This window comes from Nyctibius grandis, chromosome 3 (assembly GCF_013368605.1).
Source record: "Nyctibius grandis isolate bNycGra1 chromosome 3, bNycGra1.pri, whole genome shotgun sequence".
Taxonomy (NCBI): domain Eukaryota; kingdom Metazoa; phylum Chordata; class Aves; order Nyctibiiformes; family Nyctibiidae; genus Nyctibius; species Nyctibius grandis.
Genome location: NC_090660.1, coordinates 105,739,089 through 105,764,578, shown reverse-complemented (window position 1 = coordinate 105,764,578; position 25,490 = coordinate 105,739,089). Strand labels below are relative to the sequence as shown.

General features: G+C 35.4%; 1 protein-coding gene across 8 annotated transcripts in view; it reads right to left on the bottom strand.

Annotated features, from left to right (window-relative positions):
* The window catches only part of EFR3A (EFR3 homolog A), a 79,933-nt gene that overhangs the window by 45,732 nt on the left and 8,711 nt on the right, over window positions 1-25,490 (bottom strand). For 3 of the 8 annotated variants that reach the window (XM_068396561.1, XM_068396558.1, XM_068396560.1), the window contains exons 3-8: window positions 22,393-22,482; window positions 16,379-16,570; window positions 12,516-12,592; window positions 10,843-10,970; window positions 9,437-9,587; window positions 678-799 (exon numbers count right to left, since the gene is read on the bottom strand). In XM_068396561.1, coding sequence (XP_068252662.1) covers window positions 678-799; window positions 9,437-9,587; window positions 10,843-10,970; window positions 12,516-12,592; window positions 16,379-16,469 — 569 coding nt within the window. In that variant the 5' untranslated portion in view covers window positions 16,470-16,570; window positions 22,393-22,482. Of the gene's footprint in view, window positions 1-677; window positions 800-9,436; window positions 9,588-10,842; window positions 10,971-12,515; window positions 12,593-16,378; window positions 16,571-21,753; window positions 21,776-22,392; window positions 22,483-25,490 lie in introns of those variants that run through there. The other 5 variants (XM_068396559.1, XM_068396562.1, XM_068396565.1 and 2 more) reach the window with 5 other exon arrangements.

Genomic DNA, 25,490 nt, shown 5'->3' with positions numbered 1-25,490 from the left:
ACAGCAGTACACCCAAAGGGTTGAATAAATGTTCAGCACATGGATTTTTCATAGCTGGCTGAACAACTTAATGCGTGGAAATAGAAAAGATGAGTACAGCAGAGATGCAAATCATATAATCTGAAAAGTCTTTAAGTTTTCTAACATGCTCAGGAGTTAAGCACTGATTAACAATTCATACAAAGAACACATCGCTAGGGGGAGCTGAGGTAAAAAAATTGTGTCCTTACATAATAATGTAAAAATTTGTAATACTAATTCATGAGGGCATTTCATTTTCACACACAGTATCATACTGCAGACATCTAAGAAAATTCAATTTTAATGAGTAATTCTCAAATAGCAGACTCAAAATATGCTTTTGCTATTCATATAAGTAGCCCCATTAGTTTCTCAAATGAGTTATGCAACTTGCACACATTTACAGTAATAAGTAGTGCCTTTCTGAAGAGAATCCATGCGTTCCGGCAGGCATTATTCAGGTAAAAGTCCACTTAAATATTCTAGGAGTCCTGTCCACCCAAGATCTGCAATATTTGGTGCTACTTAAAAATTCAGACTTTCATTTTCTTCCTATGGAATGAACTATTCCGCTAACTATCATCATAAAAGCTGTATTACAGACTACATGAACATGTTAAGACAGTTTTCTGTAATACGTACAAAATGGCACTTACTCAGTTTGTATTTCTGGATCATGGTCACATGAATGACACATGGCACTGAATCGAGACACAAAGAAGTCATAGCGTCTGTGATATGAAGGTGTGTCTTCCTCAATGTTGGCAAATTTGACAAACTGGAAGATGAAAACGTTAGAAAAGCTTTTGATACCCATTTCCCAAAAGCGAATAATGAATACTAAGGTTCATTTAAGAAGTAACATAAAACATCGCATTAGGAAAGAATCCAGATTTGACAATACTTAAATACTTAACTTCAGAGAAGAAAAAGTTAAATTAGAGTATTCTTTTTAAACCTTTTCCACTAGAACTTCATTTAGATCATTATGAAAGGGTGCAACTGCATGAAATATGACATACTATGCAATATGGAAACATCTAACACTTGAACAGTGAGTGTCATCAATTCATAGAATCATTTAGGTTGGAAAAGACCTTTAAGATCATCGAGTCCAACCATTAACCTAACACTGCCCAGTCCGCCACTAAACCATGTCCCTAAGGACCACATCTACTCATCTTTTAAATACCTCCAGGGATGGTGACTCAAACGCTTTCCTGGGCAGCCTGTTCCAACGCTTGACAACAGTTTCGGTGAAGAAATTTTTCCTAATATCCAATCTAAACCTCCCCTGGCACAACTTGAGGCCGTTTCCTCTTGTCCTATCACTTGTTACTTGGCAGAAGAGACTGACACCCAGCTTGCTACAACCTCCTTTCAGGTAGCTGTAGAGAGCAGTCCAAGCAATCAAATGGTACACTGTCACCAGCAGGTTAACTAGCAACATTTTGACTTATCAAAATTCAAGGGAAATAAACTCGGAGGCATTCTGTCAATTCTGTCTATCTTTACAAAAGGGAAAAAGGAGGAGTCAGGGAATTATAACCCAGTCAACTTCAATTCAATTCACAGCAAGACACTGGAAAAAAAAATCCAATTTGCAAACATCTACAAAGTAACGAAGGGCTAAGTAACAGTCAACATGGATTTGTCAAGAACAAATCACATCAACCCAGCCTAAATTATTCCTATGACAAGGAAATGGATTTTGTGAATCCAGAGGAAGCAGCATCTGTCATATCTTAACTTCAGTGATGCTGTCGAGAAAAAAAATACAAAAAATTCTCAGAGGGAAGCTAGAAAAACACTGTCAAAAGAACACTGCCTGTAAGATAGATGCAAAAGGGTTTAGAAAAAAACAGAAACACTTGTAAATCACCAAACTACAATAATGTATTGAGAGAACTTCTGAAGAAGCCTGTCTGGAATACAGTAGTATTTGAGTTTCACTAGAGACTTAGATGACAGAGTGGGCTCATCAAATTTGCAAAGAACACTAAGCTGGGCAGAGCTGTAGGCACACTTGATGCCTGGTTCTTGACAAACTGGAAATAGGACCTGAAAAATCAAGGAAGCAATATAGGAATGACAAATCCAAAATACCATTTTAAGACAGCTGTATAAATATAAGCCAGACAGCTGAATGCAGAAAATAAACTTTGGGTCATGATAAACTGCACACTGAACAAAAGTCAATGCCGTTATATATTACCCATGACACCTATAAAGAAATTTTTGCCATCTAATCGGCACTAATAAGCCCTTAGATGAAGTACTGCATCCAGTTGAAGCATCACAGTTGAAGATGGTGATTGAGACAGTTCTTCAATTATACAAAGGATGAACAAAATTTAGATAAACACCTGTTAAAAAAGACTGAAAGACATTAAATTATCTAGTCTAGAGCTGCCTAAAAGATATTAGTCTTACAATGTACAGAAAACAGATATAAAAAAATAAATAAATGGTTTTCTTTGTCCAATGGTAACAGGAAAAGCAACAATGGGCTTAACTTAAGTAGCCTTTGATTCAGTGTAAGACATTAAAAAAAACGCTCTTTTCTAAAGCAAGCAGACTGCCTAAAGACCTTTTGGAGTCTCCATCACTGACAGTCTTAAGAACAGACTACAGAGGGAAGAAAAAAGGGAAAGGAAAGGTTGTCAGGAGAGGTTTAACATAGTGCTGGTTCTGCCCTGAAGCAGAGATGACCCATTAAGATCCCTCCACCTCTTCCCACCCCAGTATTCTTACCAATCGCTAAGCACAGGCTGAGGCATTTCTTGTATACTTACCGAGACACAGAACCTGCTTTTATCAGCACATTACCCACACACATCTAGACATGCCCAAGGCACTTTATCAGAATCTACAGCATACTGATTTGTGGAGGTTTTGAGATAGTTTTAAAGCTGAAAGCTGTGCATTTCAGAAAAAAAAAAAAGCGCCACCACTTTTTCCACTCTTTTTTTTAGTCTTTTTTCTGTTTTATCTAGAACTCTTCTCCCTTTCAACTGCACTACCAGTTCACCCACTGAAAGCTACAGGCGCAGCTGAAAATGATACAGTTTGTAAAACTATATTCTCAGCCATTACGGAAAACGGAGCAAAATTGTATAATGCTAGTTCGTTTTACATGTCCTTCTGTAGAGAATATCCTGCATAGTCAGGTGATAAGAAAGTGCAATACAGTCAAAAACCAATTCTGTACAGTCTACTGCCACAGTTTGAAAGACAAGCCACAAACAGCAACCATACTTATTTTTTTCAGTACAGTGTGTTATAAAAATGATCACTTCCTTCCCAATAGAGCCTGGGAAATGCTTTAAATGTCTTATGTCTCTATTTCATGGAATTATTAACTGCAAAACAGAAACAGATTTTCTGAAGTTTTTCGAAGACAGGAAACTAATTAGTCCTTACAATTTAATAAAGCATAAAGTCCAGGGGTAAAAAAAAAAAAAAACAAACCAAAAAACCAAAACACACAAAACAATACGATCTTAGTATTTTCTAGACATTTAAGTGTTCAAGTCTACAATTGATTCACCCAGCAAACTTCCATAAAATGATGTAAAAGAATGGAAGCAAAAAGTTTAAAGAACAAAAAACGCTACGGGAGTGGCCGTGAGAATATTAACTCATTTAGCATTTAACATTAGCATACTAGTATTGTCTAAAATACAAAATTATTTGATTGACAGGATCTTCCAACATGAAAACTTAACAGAATTCTAATAACTGTTTTGCTAGAAGAAAGATTTATTGTTCCAAGAAACTGCTTTGTAAGAATGATGAATTTAGGCCAAGAAAGTGTGGGTGACTCTCTCTCGATCTGGACATTTCTCCTACATCATGATGTAGCTTTGCAGCAGGGAAGAAAGTACCCAGAAGTTATACCTCTCAAAATGGCATGCATAGTAACATGTCTAGAAAGGGCAAAATCTTTTTATTTCCTCATGTGTATAACAAAATTTCACCCACTGAACATAAGCATTTCTGAAGCATATTCCAGGATTAGCATTCAGATGACTGAACATTTAGGCCACAGGAACGCTAACTGTGGTAACACTGTTTCGAGTTGCACTGTCACTCAGTGAAGTATACAATTCCATTTCATTATAGAAATTTTAAGTTTTTACAGTACACATTAGTCTGTACTTTCTCCTTGCTTAGTAGTGGTGCTCTTAAGCTGTTATTGTTGTTAAATAAAGAATATTTTACTCCTAAACACCCAAGATATTTTCAAGCATACTTAAAATATAAAAAAAATTCAATGTAAAAAAGGACAAAACTCTTATGAAAGTCCAAGGACTTGCCTGGGATATACTTACAAAGCTTTTATAGATGTAAACATCTCATTCAGTCACAGTAAATGCTTGCAATCACCCACTGGTAATTTATGGAAGTTTTACCAGTACAAGCATCTTCTATATTTGTACAGTACAGAAGCCACAAAAAGGAACTTACATTGGTTTAATGGAAATAAGATATTACCAATAAAACTCAATCAGTATAGAAATGTATAAATCTATTCACGAAATAAAGAAGGAACATATTAGCTATTCAGAAGATGTTTGTTCCAGACTGAGTCAAGAAAGTTGGATTATATTACCAGGGAGAGAGAGATTGTGCAAACCCTGTCAGTAAATCATGCAAGTTCTCAAATTAAATTCCTAAGGACAATTTCTTATATGTATTTATGCTGTCTTATCACTCTTACATAGCCAGTACAGTAGGAGAAAAATCATAACTTTTAATGCACCCTGGGTGTCTTTAAAGAAGGACAGTTTTTTGCAGCAATTTAAGAACTGACAATCAGCATGCATCATATTTAAGTTTGAGTTATGTTATTTAAAGTACCTCCCTGTAAAAACTGTAGGTTGGATCTGAGCAGTATTTTTTATATATTTGAGCTCCCCAGTCTGTCTGCCTGCAATTTTCTCATGTTTCACACAGGGTAAAGGGGGTGTTGATACTGACAGTCACCATCTTTTATAGACAAAGCTACTGTATTTCATTACTGGAAAACTATCACATAGGAAGTCATGATATCCTATAAACATAAGACTCTCATAACTCAGTACAGCATTAATGAGAAGTGTGTGAATGTATGTATGCACTTCAAACAAATGCAAAAATGACAAACACTTCAACTTTTCTAAATAGAAAACACTGGATTAATGTATTAACTTCACAAACACAGTATTATCACATTAAATAATAAGAAGATAAGTTTCTCAGCAATAGAAATTGGTGATTTAGTTTAGTTATTAATAGTTAAGGTCACCTGACACTTCTCATTTTGAGTTTTATTGGAATGGGAAGGATAGCTTCACATTCTATTTCACTTGATGCCACTTGGATTAAAATTATCCTGAACACCACACGTGTAGTTGTGTAACAAAGTCAGTAATGGTATGTTGGCTTACAGGGCCACATTAGTGTGGCTATAAAACTACAAGACCAGAGAGCCTGAGGTGGGGGAAGCAATACTTCACTGCGAATCACGCTAAAAGGACTGCCTAAAGCGATTTATCCAGCATCACTCAAATTCTAGTACGTGGATGCATAGAATTTATAAGACAATTTAATAGCCTACAGGATGAGAAAGAGTGCTTTGTGTAATTCTGTGTCTCTGTACCTTTAACTCCTATAAAAAAAGACAGAGCAGGGATCCTAGAGATGAAATACTTCATTGTATATTAAATCACTACTAGTACATATTTCTGTATTAGTACATGGAATGGAAGAAGCATCTTGTAATAAAGATAAGTTTCCATCACATACTTCCAGATCAGCATGCTGCAGACAAGCAAGACAAACCAATGAGTACTCTACTGGGAATATTAATTCTGACATTCCTTAATTTCAGTCTTGACATTTTATACTATTTTTACATATACATGCACTTCAATTCTGCCAAAACCAACTGCTTTTATAAGCCAACACTAACAGATACAAAATTTGCTATATCAGGCACTGACTGATCACTTTTCCACTCTGGATGCTGCCCATCTTCTTTTAAATAACAAATGATGACAACTAGCAATAACAGTCACCTTCTCATACACAGGAAGCCCAACACTGTCACTGATGGTATCATTATTTCACTGCTCCTAAGAAGAAACTGCCTTTCTAAAATGAAGCACCCTATCAACTAAAGAAAGCATTTGTGGTAAATAATTTAAAACGTGGTAATAGTGGATTCTACATATCTGCTATTTTTCAGACGAAAAAACAATGTTTTACTATCAAAATACAAAGAAGAATTCACCCCATCAACATTCCAAATTAGCTTAAAATGTGTTGTATTCAACTGAGTTTTGTCAACATAGTTTAAGATGAAAGTTTTACTAAATTATGCACCTCATTGGTTTTGACCAGCTGCTCACTAAATACATTTGTTGGACACCCTCTAAAAAAATATTGACAGAAAATTAAAAATATTTTAAAAAATTATCTCTTGTCCCCAAAAATTTTGACCACAAGTTCAAAGATTTTAAAGCTGTTCACGCCTAGACAGGAATAACAAGTGTAATTAATTAATTCTGTCCTAGTAATATAACCGCTATGGATCTAAGCAATACATTTAACTATTTGTACAGGAGACAGAGATGTTTTACATGATATTTGGTTACTGAAATTCTGCAGAATGGTTAAGAGAGAGAAATTTAGTATTGCCATAAGTTTCTAAGTGAAACCTTATTGCAATCAGCCTCCAGATTCTGTAATTCTTAAGCCAAGGAAATCTCATTTTTTCCCACCACATTTTTTCCATTTCCTCACCAGCATATGCTATCCTAGCACATGGATAATAAATATCTTCCGTGACAGAAAAAGACATTTTGAACTTCATCATAGACACTGCGAATTTGAGATCTGGTCTACTTCAAAAAGATACACTTCAACATACCCACTATCAAATTTCACCTGGCTTCAAGTATCTGGCCATATAAGTACATTTACAATTATGTTATACAAAAATCATTGCTGCTGTAGGAAATAAGCTAACATAATTTACAAATGTAACATATAAAAAGGCATAGGAATTAATAATATGTAACCTGAAGATCGGGCATAAAAGTACGTAAATGAAAAACAATTGTTTTTCTAAAACAGTAATCTTCAGGTTTGCTTTTTAGAAGTAAATCAACTTAAAAAAGGAAATATATGTTCAAAAAAGAATTTAAGAAGTCGAACAGCTGAATGAAACTTTCGTTTTTTTGTAAGATAGAGCACGAAGTAGAATAAGTTCTGCATCCAAAACCAGGTATTTGGAAGTCAGGGGAAAACACCTTGGAAGACAGTGGGATCTTCCAGATCTTTCCAAGACTTTAAACTACACGGAGTCATTCAGTACACAGATTTGTTTCATTTGAAACCCTGATGTCTGAACAATCACAAAAGTCCCCACACCTGAAGCAAAATCTGTTTGAGAGGCTGAGAAAAAACTGCAACTCAAGTTAAGACAGTTGAATCTTACTTGAAAGACATCACTGCCTTTGTATCCCAGTGAAGCTTTAAAAGTCAGCTTTGGGATGGAAAATAAACAAGATCTACTTATAGCCACAATCATACCCCACATCTTTTTAAGTGTAAGCAGACTATAAATTTGTATTGGCCTGGAACTGAGTTTAGCCTAAAAATGTTATGGAAACTTTTCCAAAGGTTGCCTGAGTTTTCACCAGCTTAAAGACATTTCCTTCATATGCCATTTATTCTTCTCTTCCAGACAATACCAGTTTCCACTCCAAAGTGGTACATTAGAATGATTAAAGCACATGAAAGATTATTCAGTCACTCTACCACCTCTACTCTTTTGGGGTTTTTTTTGTTTGTTCATTTATTTATTTCCTTCAGGAGGAGAGGAAAAACTAAAAAGGGCTAAATGTGATGGTAAACTTTCTCCATGTCTGACAAAATTTATTTAAGAACACAGTAGGTCAGTGTCCTTGGTAACAGACAAGCTGTCAGTGCCCATACACATCGTTCCTCTTGACTCAACACAAAAAGACTCTTAGCTTTTTTCTCCATTGACTATGGAAGGCACCTAGGGAAATTAGTATAATTAGGCTAAAATTAGCCTTTGAAATACTGTTGAAGAGCCACATAGATTCACTCTCCTCACAAAATTTGACTTCTTATTTGGGAAAACATAACTATTTTTCGTTACTGAGTTTTACAACACACAAACATAAATTATCTCCCAGTCCATTAATCTGCTTTGCTCATAAAAGACTTCATTAGGAACTGACAGGGATATCAAACAGATTACCATAAGGTGGAGTTCTGTTCAATAACATTGATTTGGAAGTGACGTGTGCCCTGTAAATCAAAGTGAAGGTTGGCAGTAACTGTTTGCCACCAAGGATTTTAAATGACTGGAAAGTGATGTACATCTTGCCATTTGGCAGCTCAGGAAGTTCCAAAGCTATTTCCCTAAGAGGTTTTGCCCAGACATTATTATACGAACAAATCAAAAGAAGCAGGCTAGTCCAGCTCAAAGATATTAAAATAAAAAAAATGTATTTATCTCATTACCCTCAGTAAAGCTGCCCTGTTAGTTTGCAGCACAAGGGTACACTTCCCCCCTACATCAGAGCAAGAACTCTGCGTTCCACCATAATAAGAAATTCTACTCCAGAGTAACATCACTCTACTACACCCTCCTCTCTCCCTGAACTGCAACTCCATTTAATTCCATCAACTGGGAATCATGCCCAAAGGAAAGACCCAACAGTTGTACAGAATTCACAAAGAACCCCCACACTGCTAACAACGGCAATGTACAAGAAATGCAAGCATTATTTCTTTACTCATGTAAAAGCAATCACTCTTAAGTGAAAACAGTCCACATCACAAGCCTGGAATGTATGAGATTCCTACTGTACCAGCTGGAAATACAATGGTTAGAAGGGAAGTATGATGGAACTATAATACTGATTGGACCCATCACTCTGTTTGGAAAAAAAGATCTCCAAATCTTCATTTTAACACTTTTAGTTATGCCCTTCAAGCCTGCATCTGAATCCTGAAATATTTAAGCTAATAAGATGGTGAGGTTGTAATACTGAAAGTGTTTGCCTCCTGTCTACTTTTCAGCTAACAGGAATCTTTATGTGTAGTGTCAGTGCTGTAGGGAAGGATACTATTTCCTCCTTCTCACAGCATCACTCTTGTTGCTGGAGAGGAAGAAAACACTGTCTTACCTATATAATGGCGTTTAATAACAGTTTTTTTGCCTCCAGCTTCAATCTGCTCTGTGTTCAGGCCCAAATGGTATACCCTGCCACATACAGAACCTTCTCAATTCACGTTAACTGGCAGATACTTTGTGTCTTCTGAAACTACCTTCCCATAGCAAACAAGCAAAGATTTATTCTGATTTGATTTAGTATCTGAGCTTACTCACAGAATTAGTTCCAAGAACCTGCAGCTTTGGTTCGCCTGATTCCAGAAGCTTGGCCACCATATGAAGGAAACTTTCCACAAACGGTTTTATGCTTTGAGAATGGCAAGCCATTAGAAGTTGGTCCAATGCCTCCATAGCAATTAAAACATACCTGAAAATTAATTAAAGACACTCACATAAACACATGCTACATTTATCATTACCTCAATTAATTCAATTTAGGTACTTATTACTACAAAAATTAGAAAACAAAGGGTGGAAGGCATGTATTTTCGCATTATCTAATAATGGAAATTATTGCTATTTCCTACATTATCTTTCTCTTTTTTTGGGGGGTGGGGAATGTCAGGAGTAGAATAGGGTATTTTTAGGAGAGATGTCATAATACTTGGTAACAGAGTAAATATAGTTCAATTTTCTTTTCTAGCACATTTTATTTCCAACTATAAATCCAGCTTTTGACATTATGAAGGCAAATAATGATGGCCTGTGATGGATATTGCCACTTCCTAGACTCAATATTTTCCTACTCCATTTTCACATTCTTTAAAATCTTCTCCCTCTTTTGACTTGACATTCTTTCAAATGTCTAGCTCAAATAGGACTTAAGAGTATGACAGTGTTTTAAAGTTCACATTTAAATACAATTTAGCCATAAGGGCTGAAAAGAAAGATATCCCCACTTCCCAATACCCTGAATGACATTTAAGGGTGAACTGGGTTTACATGGCAAGGTTTTGAAAGCAGGTGGGCTGCAAGGGTGGCTTCTATGAGATGACACCAGGAGCTGCCCCCATGTCAAACAGAGCCAGCTCCAGCTGGCTCCAAGACCTGCCACTGCCCAAAGCTGAGCCCATCAGCAACGTTGGTAGCACCTCCTGCAGGAGGGGCCCCATGCTGGAGCAGGGTAAGAGCGTGAGGAGGAAGGAGTGACAGAGACAAAGTGTTATGAGCTGACCGTAACCCCCATTCCCCATCGCCCCGTGCTGCTTGGGGGAAGAAGGTAGAGGATTCAGAAGTGAAGCTGAGCCTGGGAAGAAGGGGGAGGATGGGATAAAGGTGTTTTTAGCTTTCTTTTTATTTCTCACTATCCTACTCTGATATTAATTGGCAATAAATTAAATTAATCTTCCACAAGTCAAGTTTGTTTTGCCCATGATGGTAACTAGTGAGTGATCTCCCTGTTCTTATCTCAGCTCCCCAGCTTTTCCATCTTATTTTCTCCTCCTGTACTGCCAAGGAGGGGGAGTGATGGAGCAGCTGCGTGGGCACCTGGCAGCCAGCCAAAGTTCACTTACCACAAAGGAACTGGGTCTGTCTTACCTCCTAAACCCAATCAGAACAAATATGATGAAAGGCAGCTACCTGTTAGCATCTATTTTTAATGCAGTGACTTATTTCCTTACCCGTAGCGATGTCTGACAACATCTCTGCTCAGTCTCTCTGCTAGGTAAGCACCAATTCGATCCAGCTTTTCTGGTGCAGAAACCGCATAGAAAGTCAGCTTCTCCATATCAGCTTTAACAAGACCATCCTAAAACCAGACATACAAAATATAAAATAAAAAAGTTCACAGAAAGTACAAAGCTTTTGAAGTGTTTTTTCCTTTTGTCTGCTCAACATTTAAAGATCTGAGTCATACAGATGGGATTAAGCTACTGAAAAAAAACTTTTGAGCAAAACTGTCAATAGTTTAGCTGCAAAAATCAGCAACATAAACAATTAAGTAAAACATTTTTTAAAGAAATAAATCAACTATCTTCACCCATATTTTTTTTTGGGGGGGGGGGGGGGAAGGAGGCGGGAGGGCAGGTATTCCAAAAGAAGTTATTTAGTGAGATATGTCATCAGTTCTAAGACACACTTTTTCCCTACTAGGACAATGAAATTTTTTCCTTTTCCCATTATCCCCCCAAAAAGTATATTTGATACATAATTTAGCTGCAATATACAAACAAGATTGTAGTTTAAATATTTTATTTCTTCAGTGTCACATCTTGGACAAGGCTGACATACAGAGTACCTGAAGGCTAATTGTTAGAACAAGATCAAAGATTAACATATTAGTTCCAACATGAACTGTGATACGGATCTCCTCAGGTGAGGTCATAATTACAGCTATCAGGTAAGAAGGATAAAGTTTTTTGCTTTCTTTCTTTTCCAGGAAGTTCACAAAAACGCTATCTTTTTCAAATAAATGACTTCGAAGCTTTTAACATGCTCATTATTAATTAATGCATTTTATCAAGCAAGTCTTCTCATATTTTAGAAAAGGCCTATAACTCAGTGAAACATCATGGACTGGCTTGTGTCCTGCACTGAGAGAAAGTGCCAAACATGATACAAATGCTGACTGTTCTACTTACTTCTGCTATAATAAAAGATAACAAAATCTGGTAACACATTTAAAAAAAATAGAGCAGCAGAAATATAAGCTCTCAATTAGTCTGAACCACCATATGATTATATATAGATATAGACATTACTAAATGGTAACACAGAAGTTAGTTATTTTCACAGAGACTAAGCGCTGGGCTGTAACATAGCTCCAAGACTGTTCAAGTGAAATGAAAACACTGTGTATGAATAACTGGAGAAACTAAAAAACAACAACAAACCACCTCTTTGGATCACAACAGTCTACCAGAATTATAAAAGCTTACACAATAATACATCAAGAGTTAGAAAATTAAAATCTTGTAGAAAACCAGAAAACGTTCACACCTGCAAACATAACAAAGCAAGTGTTTGTGGTTCTAAGTAGTTATGAAGTGCTACCTCTGCTGCAGAATACCCTGCTTAATTAAATCTGTTTCTCTGAACAAAACATCCCAATTTCACCCTTCAATATGCACGACCTCGCTCTGAGAAGGGAATTAGACCAGATGATCTGCAGAGTTCCCCTTCCAGCTAAATTATTCTGCTAACCTCTATTAAAGCTATGAAGTGCTAAAGCAAAATTGACTGTAAAATGTTAAAATAGAAAACAAAAAATATTTTTAAAAAATTGCTAAAGCATTAGTTACTAATCAAAAATTTTCAAATGTCAGTCCCTTGAAATTTTAAAGCCATCACTCACTTTTGGATCTTCAGGAAATATGTTATCTACCAGACGCTTGTAGCGAGGTCGCAAAGCAGCACAGCAACAGCACACTCCTGCAGAGAGATTTACCCAACAGAATTTAGAATTGAGTTTTAGGAATTCTGGTATTTTCATTTTACGTGACTAGCTGACAAGCAAGGAGCAAAAAAATACAGTGAATTCAGCTGCTTATTACTATCAGCAATGAAGTAAAATTAAGGTAATTGAAAATGACTGTGAAGTCAAATAAGCAAAACCACTATGACACATGAGAAACACATGCAAGGACATTGAGTATTAGAATGCACCTGTCATCCAGCCATACTTTAAAACATGCAGAAAAATCAAGAAATTTCAAAATTTAGTAATATTAAGAACAAGGCTACTTCATTTGCTGCTTTATCTTCATTCTGAATGATAATTTCAAAACATAATCAAACATGCATTATGTTCACTCCTCTACATTAAAAAAAAAAACGACTATGAAATCTGCCGTTTTACAGGCAACCATACAAAGCAATATAAAGCACAATACACAGAACAAGCTCTCCCTTCATTATCCCACTATTTTACTGGGCATCGGACAAAAGACAGTCACTTGAAGAAAGGTATTTTTCTGATGTCATTTCTACTCTACGACTAATACTGTACTCATGTAAAGATAATTGGAATAACACATGTAACTTGCAATTCTATTAATTTAAAAAGTCATACTGCCTGTTGATAGAACCCTACAAAGTATAGTTTGTTTTTTCTAGCATTCTGGACTACTAGAACTTTGGAATAATTCCAGTTTACCTGAAGTAAAAACCCGGTACAAAAAAAAAAACCTGAAAAAAATGTTTCTAGATGCCTGTCCAATTGTTTTATCACTGCAGATTTATTCCTAAGGAATTCAAACGTTTTGACAAATCAAGTTTTAAATGTTTCAGTGGACATATTAGCAGACTACCTCACTGGTCAGTTCTCAGATTAACACTAAAGCAGCTCCGATGCATAAGAGCCACTAAATTGAAGATAATATACTGAATAATAATACACCAAGTATGCATGCAGGTCAGTGGCTGTCTGGTCTTTCAAATCTGCGTACCTAGAGCATTCAGAGTAGCTAAAGATCTTAGAAATACCTTATGAAAGGTATTCATTCGTGTACTCTAAAAAAATCATAAAACACTTTTCTAAAAATAGCAAAAGTTGCAAAAGCTTTTACTGCAAGTCAAAATAGGGAAAAGAATACAGAATATCTTGGCAGTAACTTTGATGATTATAATTCATCTGCAAATTTTTCAGGATGTGAAGAAGTATTGGACAAATACATCAGGGTTTGTATTTCTTAAGATATCCAAGTAACCTTAGTTGTTTTTAACCATATTTATCAGAACATCTTGGAGATTCATGACAAAGACTTCCCCTGCTGTACTTGTTTTTATTACGAGACTCTACAGGAGTAGATATTGTCCCTCTATTCCACGTGTTTTCTGATACTACTTGTCTTACGGACAAAAAGCTGAATTCTGCTCATAGTCTGAAAACTTAATTCTTACAATTTATTTAATCAGAAACAGTTTTCAAAGATAGAACTATGATTTTAAAAGCACACTTTACGTTCTCCTCAGTGGCCTTTTAACTCAATTCATGAATTAGAGTCACGTATCACCAGTACGATGAACACAGAACTTACAACTTCAATACATAACGATGAAAACAAAAAACATGCAAGGAATAAACAACTGGAATATTGAGAATTTTGGGGTGAAATAGCACTTTGTTCCTACTGTTAAGTTTTTCATATCACTCCTGTTGACATCTCCTACTCACAGAAGTGTAACCAGTGTAAAAAAAAAATAAATCTACATTTACATAAAAGCCGCAGGTCCTAAGTAGCTAAAATCAAAGCTATTTCATATACCACTGGAAAATGTAGGTATTAAAAGAGGTTAAACACCTACTTTACTTAAATCAGAAATTATTTAGACAGTTGTACAAATATATTCTATTGAAAGCAATGTTGTGTAACGTTTTAAAAGTAAGTAAAATCATAATAAGAAAGGAGTATTTCATTAGTGTCTAGTATATCACTCAGTATTTTGGAAACTCAAGTAAGACCATCAAAATCCACTCAAAGAAGATCTAATATTGTTAAATGTTTCCTGAGTTAGGTATGCAGCTCTGCACCTGGCTCAACACTCTTCGTACTTGTGTTTTCCTACTTGATTTTCTACCTTATGGACCACTAACATTGGTCCAGAGTAAACAGTATGTTTGATTACCGCTAAGTATAACGAAATATTCTTACAATACCTGTATTAAAATATTTTTCTACAGCTATCTAAAACTTAGTAAGAACAGAAAATATCATAAAATATTGTATGCAAGACAGCAGCAATTGAAATTCTTCTAGAGTTAGTTTCTCCCTCTTTAAGGTACAGGAGAGAAAATCCTTGCAAAGAACCACAATTTAAGTCTTCAAATGGTGTTTTAAAACTGTGGTAATTACATAAATTGAACATAAAACCTGGACACAGTCACTCCTTTGAGAAGGATGAAATATCAGGTAACAGTACCAACTCATTCTGACAAGCTTACCAGACGGTTTCAGTTAATGGAAACTCAATAGTGTTCAAATACTGCTCTTCAAATTTATGGCACACAGTGAATTTTGACATAAAAAAGGCCTAACAATAAGTATATTACATAAGATTTGAAAATTTTCTCTTCTCCCCATCCTGGATTTTCAGTAGCATATTTACATTGCTATATTTTTAATTATAGCACAGGTTGCATGGAAAAAAATCCCCTCATTTTCAAACAATTCTCTACCATCAAAATATAAAACTAAATTTAATATGGATTTTAATGTCATTAAAAGAATTTTCTGAATTAAACAAAACATTCAAGTATTAGAAAGCTAGAGTTAATCTAGCTTTCAGCCTCCAAAGATATTTTGAGTACAGAAATTTAAGCAGAACACTATCAGAAAAAAATTGACAGGCTCTCCAAACAACACAGAAAAAAAGAAAACCAAAAGCAAACCCCAAAACAATTAACAGTCATGAGACACACTTTGTGGGAAAATTATTTATCTTTGCTCAGTGTTTTGATATAACCAGGAAGGATTAGTAAAAACATAGGAATAGGATTTTTTTTTAAAAAAAGTATGAATATAAAAAACCCCACACAAAAATCAAGGCTTAACAAAATACATTAAATATAGATTGAACTTTAAAAAAATTTTAAAAATCTAGGAACATTTCACTACGTAGACCAGACAAGGCAAATTTTTTAAAAGATGGAGAGAAGCTGAGCAACTGAAAACAGATTCTCTACTTCTTGGATACAAATTCAACCTAGATAAAAGTTGATCCAAATAAACAGATTTGTTTCACACAAATAAGCTGTTTTATAGGTCTACAGAAAGCAGTCACTAAGCCATGTAAAAAAAAAAAACCTGCTCCATTTTATGCAGGTTTATCGCTGAAAAATCCTATAACAATTCCCTTTCAGTGTCAGGCAAAATTTGCATTTTAATGGTCTCCCCCTTGAAGACATCTTTCTGTCATTTTATACAAGTGAATATAAAGGTTAAAGACGTATCTACAGAGAAATTCACACTGTTAACATTATAAGTCAACGTAACAAGTTTAAACAATACTTATTATTTACTTCTGCAATAGTGGGATTTTCCAAGGGTAAACATGCATGTTCTCTTCTGCTAAAGGAGTCCTGTAATCTGCATTTTACATGTTAAGACTGTATATATTTCCCAGCTGCAAAGGTACTTCTTTTTACACACATTTATTCTATGCAATAGCAGTAACAAGAAACAGTCCACATTATCAGAAAATGGTAATTTCACCTACCCAAACACATACATGGTCTTGGTTCAAAAGCAGAATTATAATCATAGGCTTTTTCTTGCTCAACAGTTGGAACTTGAACATACTGCCTCATCCTTGATATGATTTCACTCGCCAGGTACTCTCTCCTTTTTCAGAAATTTGCTCTCTCACACTAGCACAGCAGCAGTTACTTCACGCGAGGGCTCTGCAATACTGTAAGCTTATCTGATTAGCTCCGTGACATCTACATAAAGCCACCCAACACGTGAAAAACTTCAGTATCAAATTCTGTTAACAAGGCCAGGCACAAGAAAAGAGAAAAAAATAAAAGATACGTCGTCAATGTGTGATTCACAGCTCATCAAATGAAACCGCACAAAGCCACTTTCATTACTTCAACTTCCTGGGAACACATAGTTCATTATTTCTGTGACTAGAAGCAAAAAAAGATCAGTACAGTTTCAGAAAAAACTGCGTTCAGTCAGCTGCCACATTATCACTGTAGAGTGACAAATATTTTAGTAAAACATACTTACTAGATCTTGCTGAAGAATGGCCAGAAAAAAATTAAGGCAGACTGCTGACCAAAAAGGCTTTTTAAACAGAAGGGTTTATCACTAAGATTAGAGAAGCACTTTAAAAAATAATAGGTTAATGAAATTAACATTATCTCTAATAATACTTCAGAATTTAAGCAGCAAGGATTACAGAATTTAAATGCTTAACATCCTTACTCACAGAGATTATGATACATCAGGTAGAAAATCAATTTTGAGTTAAGCGATTCTGAAGTTACTTTCCGGCTTCCCATTCTCATCATTTTATCGTTTTACTCCCTGCGTTACATCCACTTGGGTGACACAAACACAGGATTTTCATATAGGTATTTTTATAAATTCTGGAAATAATAAGGTACTGTTTTTAATAAAATCACAACTAATAATTTCCACTAAATAACAATCCCATACCAATTCTAGACTTAAGAGACTAGTGCTAATAAACTAGTGTTTACTGCAAATAAATTCAGAGAAAAAACACTGAGCTGCACAGAAACTGTCACCACATAGTTTACTAAAGAAACCCTATGGAATTAATTAGAAAAATACACATTACAAGAAAGCTTTATTTCAAAGGAGTTTGTCTGAATATTCAGTGCTACATCTTACTCATACAAAGTTACAGAAAACCAAAACCTTCAAGCTGGCTTTAAAGATAAAACACCAAGTTCTGCCCATCAAGTTTAAAACTGCCAGATTATTTTCCTCTTTATCAAAATCTAGCAAAGCAGAAAACAAATTATTGTATTAATTATCTAATGCTAGAATTTCTTCCAAAATTTTGTAATGCTGTCTAATATTGTTGTCAACTGTCTGCAGAACATTAACAACTTGAACCAAGATTTCATGTTCACTCACTGAATATTTTTGTTATGTCCCAAGCCTGGATCTGGTCATCCATATCTTTATTGTCTAGCTTCCAAGATGTAAAAAAACCAAAACATTTTATTCTATCAAAAAATAGTATAATTAACATAGAAGTTTGAATCTACAGATAAATGCGTGTTTCGCTAATATCAAGAAACTGAGCAATATTAAAATTACATATCGTTGCTCAATGTACTTAAATATAACTATGTAAAAATTGAGTACTTTTATAACATTAAAGTTTAATTTTACTTATTTTTCTATACCTGAGAAGAGAAATATAAACAAAAAGAAATTTGTTTCAAATATCCAGAGGAAAGTGCATAAAATAACACTTCAACCACTACACTAGCTATACCTGGTTAGTTTTGCACTGTTAATATCAGTTGATGCATTTAATTTAGAACTATTTTCAAGGGCATTTCCCTTCCACTATTAAAAACTGATCAAATATTTTAGAACAACGAAATTATTCTGGCCATATAAGGGAGTTAATTAAAAATATTCTTCAACCTGCTATAAAAAGAACAACTGCAGTAAGGATGCGCTCATCAGCCATTGCAATGTCCCTGTATCATACTCCCAGAGAGAAAAGAGGACTCATCGTTGAGACAGGATGAAGTCCCATCCCCCAGACAAGCCTCTCCTCCTCTTCTCCACCTCTCACCCTAGTGCTATTTGACTTCTAAACAGCTCACCTCTAGCCTCTCTCCACCAAAACGCAGCAAAGAAAATGTCCAACATGCAGATGAAATTTCTGTCTTGAGAACACCATACTCCTCTTGATGTCAATTTCTGACACCCATCTCTGTAACAGCCAAGATGGAGAATTCCATCCACTACCTGGGTTTGGCAATTTTACAGTTATTTTTAAAAATATTTTGGTGCTTAGATAATTTGAAACAAACAAAAAAAAACCCAACCTTCTCCCAAGAATTTATTCTTACAGCAGAGCTGTAAAGCTATAAAGCTAATTCTGGTGTGATATGACTTCAAGGTGTGTTCTATACTTGAATCAACATGGAGAGATGCACAGCATGATACAGTGAAAAGCATGCAAAAATGATTTGAATATTAGCTTTTTGTGAAAACGAAAAATGACAACGATGTCAAGCTAGTAGTAAGCAATAGGAAAAAAAAAACCTAGTCAAATAAGGCTTACCACTAAGCTTCTTCAATGAAGTATTCTTTTCAGAACCATTAGCAATTAAAACAAATCCCCAGAGAAGATATTATCTTTGGTACAGTGCCTTTTAAAGACTTCTAATCCATTAAAAGGAAGTTTTCCATTACATCAAGTTCTCTGGTTGCATCCTTTTTCACAAGTTCCACCGCCTGCGGTGTTTCCATACTGTCTCTTCTTTCTCCCACCTTTGTTGTTTTCACATAGTAACTTTGTTTTAGTTGCTCATTTCTGTTCTCTTCAACACCACCTCCTCCTTTCCTACTCTGAGATAGTACCAGCACTCTCTATTTTTAATACAGCATTAAGAATACCTAAAATTAATCCAGTTCTAGTGAAAGAAGCTCTACGGCTTATTATGAATTTTGCTTCTTAGTTCTTGTCCTTACTTACCTCCCTATTAAGCTAGCTGTAACAAGGTCATTTACTTCTCATCACTAAAGCAATACAAAAAGGAAATTCTGTCACTCTGACTTCAGAAGACACATCTACATAAATCTCCTTGACCTCTCTCCATCACAGCTGGCACTGGGTAAAGTCCAACTTTCATTCCTGCTTTCAATATTGGGTTCACAGTCAGGAAATGAGTTCTAAGTGATAAACCCAGAGGACAGAAAAAAAAAAAGAGGTTTTGTGTCATGATACTCCTATTTCTAAACAAATACTGATTTCATAGCAAGGTGTTTCATAAATCGGTGAAAAACAGGGGCACAAGCAAGCTACTGGTCTAAAGGAGAAGGTGAGGGAAAAGGAGGTTCATAGTGGTTTGTGTAATCTCTGAAGCACATGAACTGGCATTATTCCTCCATCCAGACAAGCAGCAGCGCATGGAGCAGATTCATAACAAACGCTGACAAAATACCCACTGTACTTAAAGGCTTCATCCAGTAACACACTGAGCCAGCAGGATTTCCTTTGTCTACTACTTAATTTGGAATAAAAAAGTAAAGATTCAGGTTTCCCAGAATAATTGAAAAGCAGCTGTTACAAGGTTCTGAATTGTCTTCTCCTCTCCAAAACCATGAGATTTAAGGGTAGAACACATGCCTACCTAGAATCACATATCCCAGCTAATTAAAAAGCAGTTTCCTCCCTCCTGTAACTTCTAATCAGTCACAGAATACACAAGGAACATGCACACAGCTGATTGCTCTTCTGTGCATCTTCAGTACCTAAAGGCTATGTCCCTTTGCTACTGCCACTGTTTCCCACCCAACTAAACTGTTCAGTCTAGGACACAGTCAGCCTAGGAGACAGACAGCTTTATATTTATTCACAAAGAAGTAGTTAACCAGCAAGTCTTAGGTGTCTCAGTTTTCTGTAGAAACCAGACAGGATATCTGTAGGCACACAGACTCATTGGTTTCTACAGCAATCCATGCATTCTTCCCCACACCCAGCGCTTCTCACCATGCTGCAATTCCAACACGAGATTCAATTTGCAAAAATAATGTTCTGGCAGTTCTGAAGAACTTTAAGCTGATGTCTAAACTAATGCCAATAACAGATCACAAACTCATTTAAAAAAAAAAACCCACATGCATACAGAATCTTGGATTCAGCTTGCACCGCATTTATTACAAGACAAGAGAATTCTGCTAGCTCAATCATATCAGACACAGATCAATTATAATTTAATAACTATTCATATTTTATTACCTATAAAGTTCAAAAGTAGGGTATCAGCATCTTGAAGTCCTTTTCTAATCATTAAACAGTTATGGTCTAGGTTAATGAAAATGGGAGAATCTGTTTTAATTGCATAAATTATTCTGTATTTGTTAGAACTACAGAAGGAGACCAACAAAATATCTGTGAAGATTTATCTTCACATATTTCTTTACATATTAACAGCTTTACAAAAGTATCAGGAAGGAGTACTGGTTTAGTATAATGATATAGCCAAGTGTTAGGTTGAAATTTCTTACTCATTCTTTTACTAAGGAATGAGTAAGAATTCTCAAGCCACAATTAAAGACTCAGGGTGTCCATTTCAAGCCAAAGTACAGATCTTACTCAGCAAAATACTGTAATGTCTCCAAGCACAATTCAAAATCACAACTGTGCTCTTCTCAAAAAATGAAAGAACAGAGACTTTTAACAGATGAAGTGGGATATGAAAAGGAAGCCTGAGTTATACAGGCACCAACTGTTTTTTAAAATCTTGGGGTCTAGAATTCTACTCAGACTTTACATGGTATACAAATCTATTTCTTAAAAAGCCACTGAATAAAAAAAGAACTAATTTTTTTTTATTTTGAAGTCAAATAGTTACCTTTTCTCACATAACTGTAAGATTTTGCATATCTTTACAAAAAATTAATTCTTACTGCCATGTTTCCAGTTTAGAAAAACAATTCAATATTTGAAAGAAGCCAAAGTTCTTAAACACAACATATCAGTACTTCAGTAGTTTTAATTTCATGAGCTCAGTTATTTGCATATGTAAATTATCAAAGGCTATACTATTATTTACGTACAATGCAACCTTTTTGCTCTGAATTAAAAGCATGCAAGTCAGACTACTGCAATATTCACTCTACACAAGTACATTTACTGATTTAAACTTCTGTTCAAGAAAACAGCAAGTACTCCATAAAGAGATTTAACTAATTTGCTTTTTATGTTTTGTACTTAGGCAAATTAAGAAGTTTCCCAGTTTACAAATGACATGCTAGTCTTAAGATTCTTAAATATACCTGTGCAAGACAAGGATTCTATAACTATTTCAACTTTTGAAATGTAAACAATTATGACACATCCCTTACGTTAGCAAATTTCATACTGACCTCTACGTGGGTACCAAAAGGCTTGTATTCTTTGAGCCAGCTGGGTTACCAGTAAGAGTCATAGATCATTCCCTTGAACACATCAGCTACAAACTGAATCTGCTAGTATACTTCATAGACACGAACTCCAGAATATGGAATCAAGCAGAACTTTGGCTGTTCAGTTAAGCACCTTCAAAACAGCAAAATCTGGAACTGTTCACCTTTGGACATGATCATGAGCTGAAATCTAGGAGTTAGCAGATGAGGAAGAGTCCTGTTCATCTACTTATCCCAACTGTCTACACATTCCTGTCTAATTCCTGCATAAATTAATCTTGAATGATATAACTTTCTAGAAACGAAACAGCACTCTTTGAAAGCCAAGAGTCATGCACACAGTTAACTTCCATCTTCAGTGATTCACAAGGTACCTGATTCTCTAGAGAGCCACTGGGGATCCTAGCAGTTGATGATGGGAAAGAAAGTCCATACACCATGTACAGTGAAGGCCAAAATATTTTTAAAACCAGTTTACTCAGAGACATGCATTTAATCACATAGTGGAAAACTTACCCCCTCCCAAAAATCAATTTTTCTTTGTCATCATGCATAAAAAAATAGGACACTTGCATGCATAATCAGCGTGAGCCTTCTTACCCTTTCGTCCCATGACTGAGAAATCAATAGCAAACAATGCTGCACATGAAGGTTAATCGACTGATAGGAAAAGCAGTTGCAAAGCGATTTCTGTAAATAACAACGATAGCCATATTTTAATAAAACAGGAAAAAACTATTAAGCTACATTTTAACATTCTGTGAACAGTCCATGTATAGTTTAAACGTCCATAAAGGCTTTGATGGGGACAGAATTAAGTTCATCTCTAAAGCATTTGATTTCCTATGTTATATACCCAGATGGCACACACATAAATGACAAGAGCTGAAAAAAATAAATTCTTCAGGTTTTGACAAGGAATGAATGAGGCATAATTGTTCATTTCTTGGCTATACCTAAGTGTGTTCCAAAAAAAAAAAATGGGAGGAATGAAAGGAGGAGTGATATTAATGATGTTACTAAACATTATTTGCAATGTGTTAATATGAATGATTTTCACTTTCTATGGAACTGCTCCTAAACATTAACTTTCCCAAACAGGGTTAGGATGATGCATACATAGAGAGAACTAACAGCTAAGAGAAAACAACAAAATGAACACTTGTTCACAATTAGCAAGTCCTAAAGAAATCCATGCAGATTCGTTAAAGAATATGGAAGCAATCATCCCACTGGCAGAAAAAGTTGCTTAGGGTATCATGAGTGAAATAAACAGATGTATAAAGAGCTACCGTTCTCCAGCTACAAGTTCCTGGGGGTTTTTTTCTTAGCTTAATCAAAAGATACATTTAGAGAAGTTACTACTGTTTCTTTTCAGTGTAGAAAAGACAATCACAGAATCACAGAATGTTAGGGATTGGAAGGGACCTCGAAAGATCATCTAGTCCAACCCCCTGCCGGGGCAGGATTGCCTAGACCATATCACACAGGAACGCGTCCAGGCGGGTTTTGAATGTCTCCAGAGAAGGAGACTCCACAACCTCTCTGGGCAGCCTGTTCCAGTGTTCAGTTACCCTCACTGTAAAGAAGTTTTTCCTCATATTTATGTGGAACCTCCTGTGTTCCAGCTTGCACCCATTGCCCCTTGTCCTGTCAAGGGATGTCACTGAGAAGAGCCTGGCTCCATCCTCATGACACTTGCCCTTTACATATTTATAAACATTAATGAGGTCACCCCTCAGTCTCCTCTTCTCCAAGCTAAAGAGACCCAGCTCCCTCAGCCTCTCCTCATAAGAATCAGATGAAAAAAAAATCTGTATCTAAGTGTTTACATATTGAAAGCATTTATTGTATATGATCATGTAAAGCACCCATTATATATTTTGTTACCATAGTATTAGAATAGTTACAGATATTCTGAAATACGGTTATTTTCCTTTACTGGCCTATGTCTAGCAAATGGCAAACTGCCAAAGGTAGCCCAAACCATGACATTGCCTTGGCGGCTGTTTTTCAAGTTCCTGTGTTGGTTAGGTTAGTAGTTGAAAGACGGACTTGATATAGGGCTGCTTGTGTTTCTCATCCTCTATGGTCCTAGAATCAAGCAGCAGACAACGATTTGAGATACCCCCCACCATGTAACTCTTCTGTAATAGCCAAAATATGAAAATGTTATAGGATTATAATACATTTATTCTAACACTATTCTAAGTAGTCAACAATACTGTCAGAAAACTAATAGGATTTCCACTGCATATAAAATAAATGAAAGCAATTATGAAAAATGCTTCATTAAGTGGAAGGTCCCATTTAGAGTTTTAAAATACCAAGGGTACATGAGAAACGTACTCCAGATGAGAAAAAAAAGTATGTTAGACAGAAAGAGTGGAGAAAGTTATTAATTAGAACTATGGTTTAATTTTCACTAAAAACATTAGAATGCTTAGCCCATAAAATATTTACATAGATAGATTTAGAAATACATCTCCAGCCACCATGGGTATTTTAGAACTGTATTTCACAGGGAAATAAATCTTATCTGCTCATTAATAGTCTTGTTTTTACTTACTTAATATACACAGAATAAAAACTAGAATTGCAATAGACAAATAAATGAATTTCCCAAAATTGTTGTGAGGGAAGAAACCCAAAATGAGGAGATTATCTGCCTCTTAAAATGTCTTAAGCACATGAAATACGAGTTACGAATTCACTCGTTTAAAACTCCATTACAAGTGCTGTTTTCCTTCCTACACTTGGCAAGGAAGCTCTATTCAAAAAGAAAATTATGATTTTAAAAGTTTGTTGGGTTTTCTCCGTTTGGGGGAGGGAGGGGTGGGTTGTTTGGTTAAAGACCATGAAACAACTTAACTGAAAGCAGTAACACCCAAGAACAAAGGAAAAAGACAATCACTACTCAATTGTTCTATCTTCTATTTACTTCCATCTCATGCACACTAAGGAAGACACCAGTACACACCAACTGCAGACTAGTTGTCTCTGCAAAGACAACTGTCAAAAAGCCACATGGTGCCTGAAAAGCTGAGGAAACAAAATGTAACATAGTTTAATGAGAAGCAATCAATGCATTGAGCATAGTTGGAGAAGTATTCTGAAGTTACCAAAACAGAAACAGTCACTTCACTGTAACTAAGAACAGGCCCAATCATGGAAGATTTTCCACATAACTGATACATGTATCTCTTAAATCAGAGTGGACTCTTTCTAACTGGCAAATATCTGACAGAATAGCATAGGAGATGCTCATATTACTAAGTTTCACAGCAGTAATTCAAGGCAAGAATGTTGGAAAAATACATTTGTCAAAATCCTTATTTTTATTTATTTGCTCTCTTAATTGGCATGTTACAGTCAGTCATACAAGGACCTGCTAATCAGCAGCTAAAATCAGTTTAATGTAACCATCATTATTATGAAAACCTTGAAAAGCAAAGTTATAAATATGTTAATGGCATAAGTAAAAACAATAGAAAAGAATAAGAAAATTTAAAAAAATCACATGCATAGCTACCACAAGTAAATACATTCTTATAGTCAGCAGGTGTTCTCATCTGTATCACACATAATTTTTATAGTCCAAGCAATTTCATTTTAGTATAAAAACTCCCTTTAAATTAAATATTTAATTAAAGTCAGGGAATACAGACAGTAAGTAGGTTAGCTGTTTCTGAAAGAAC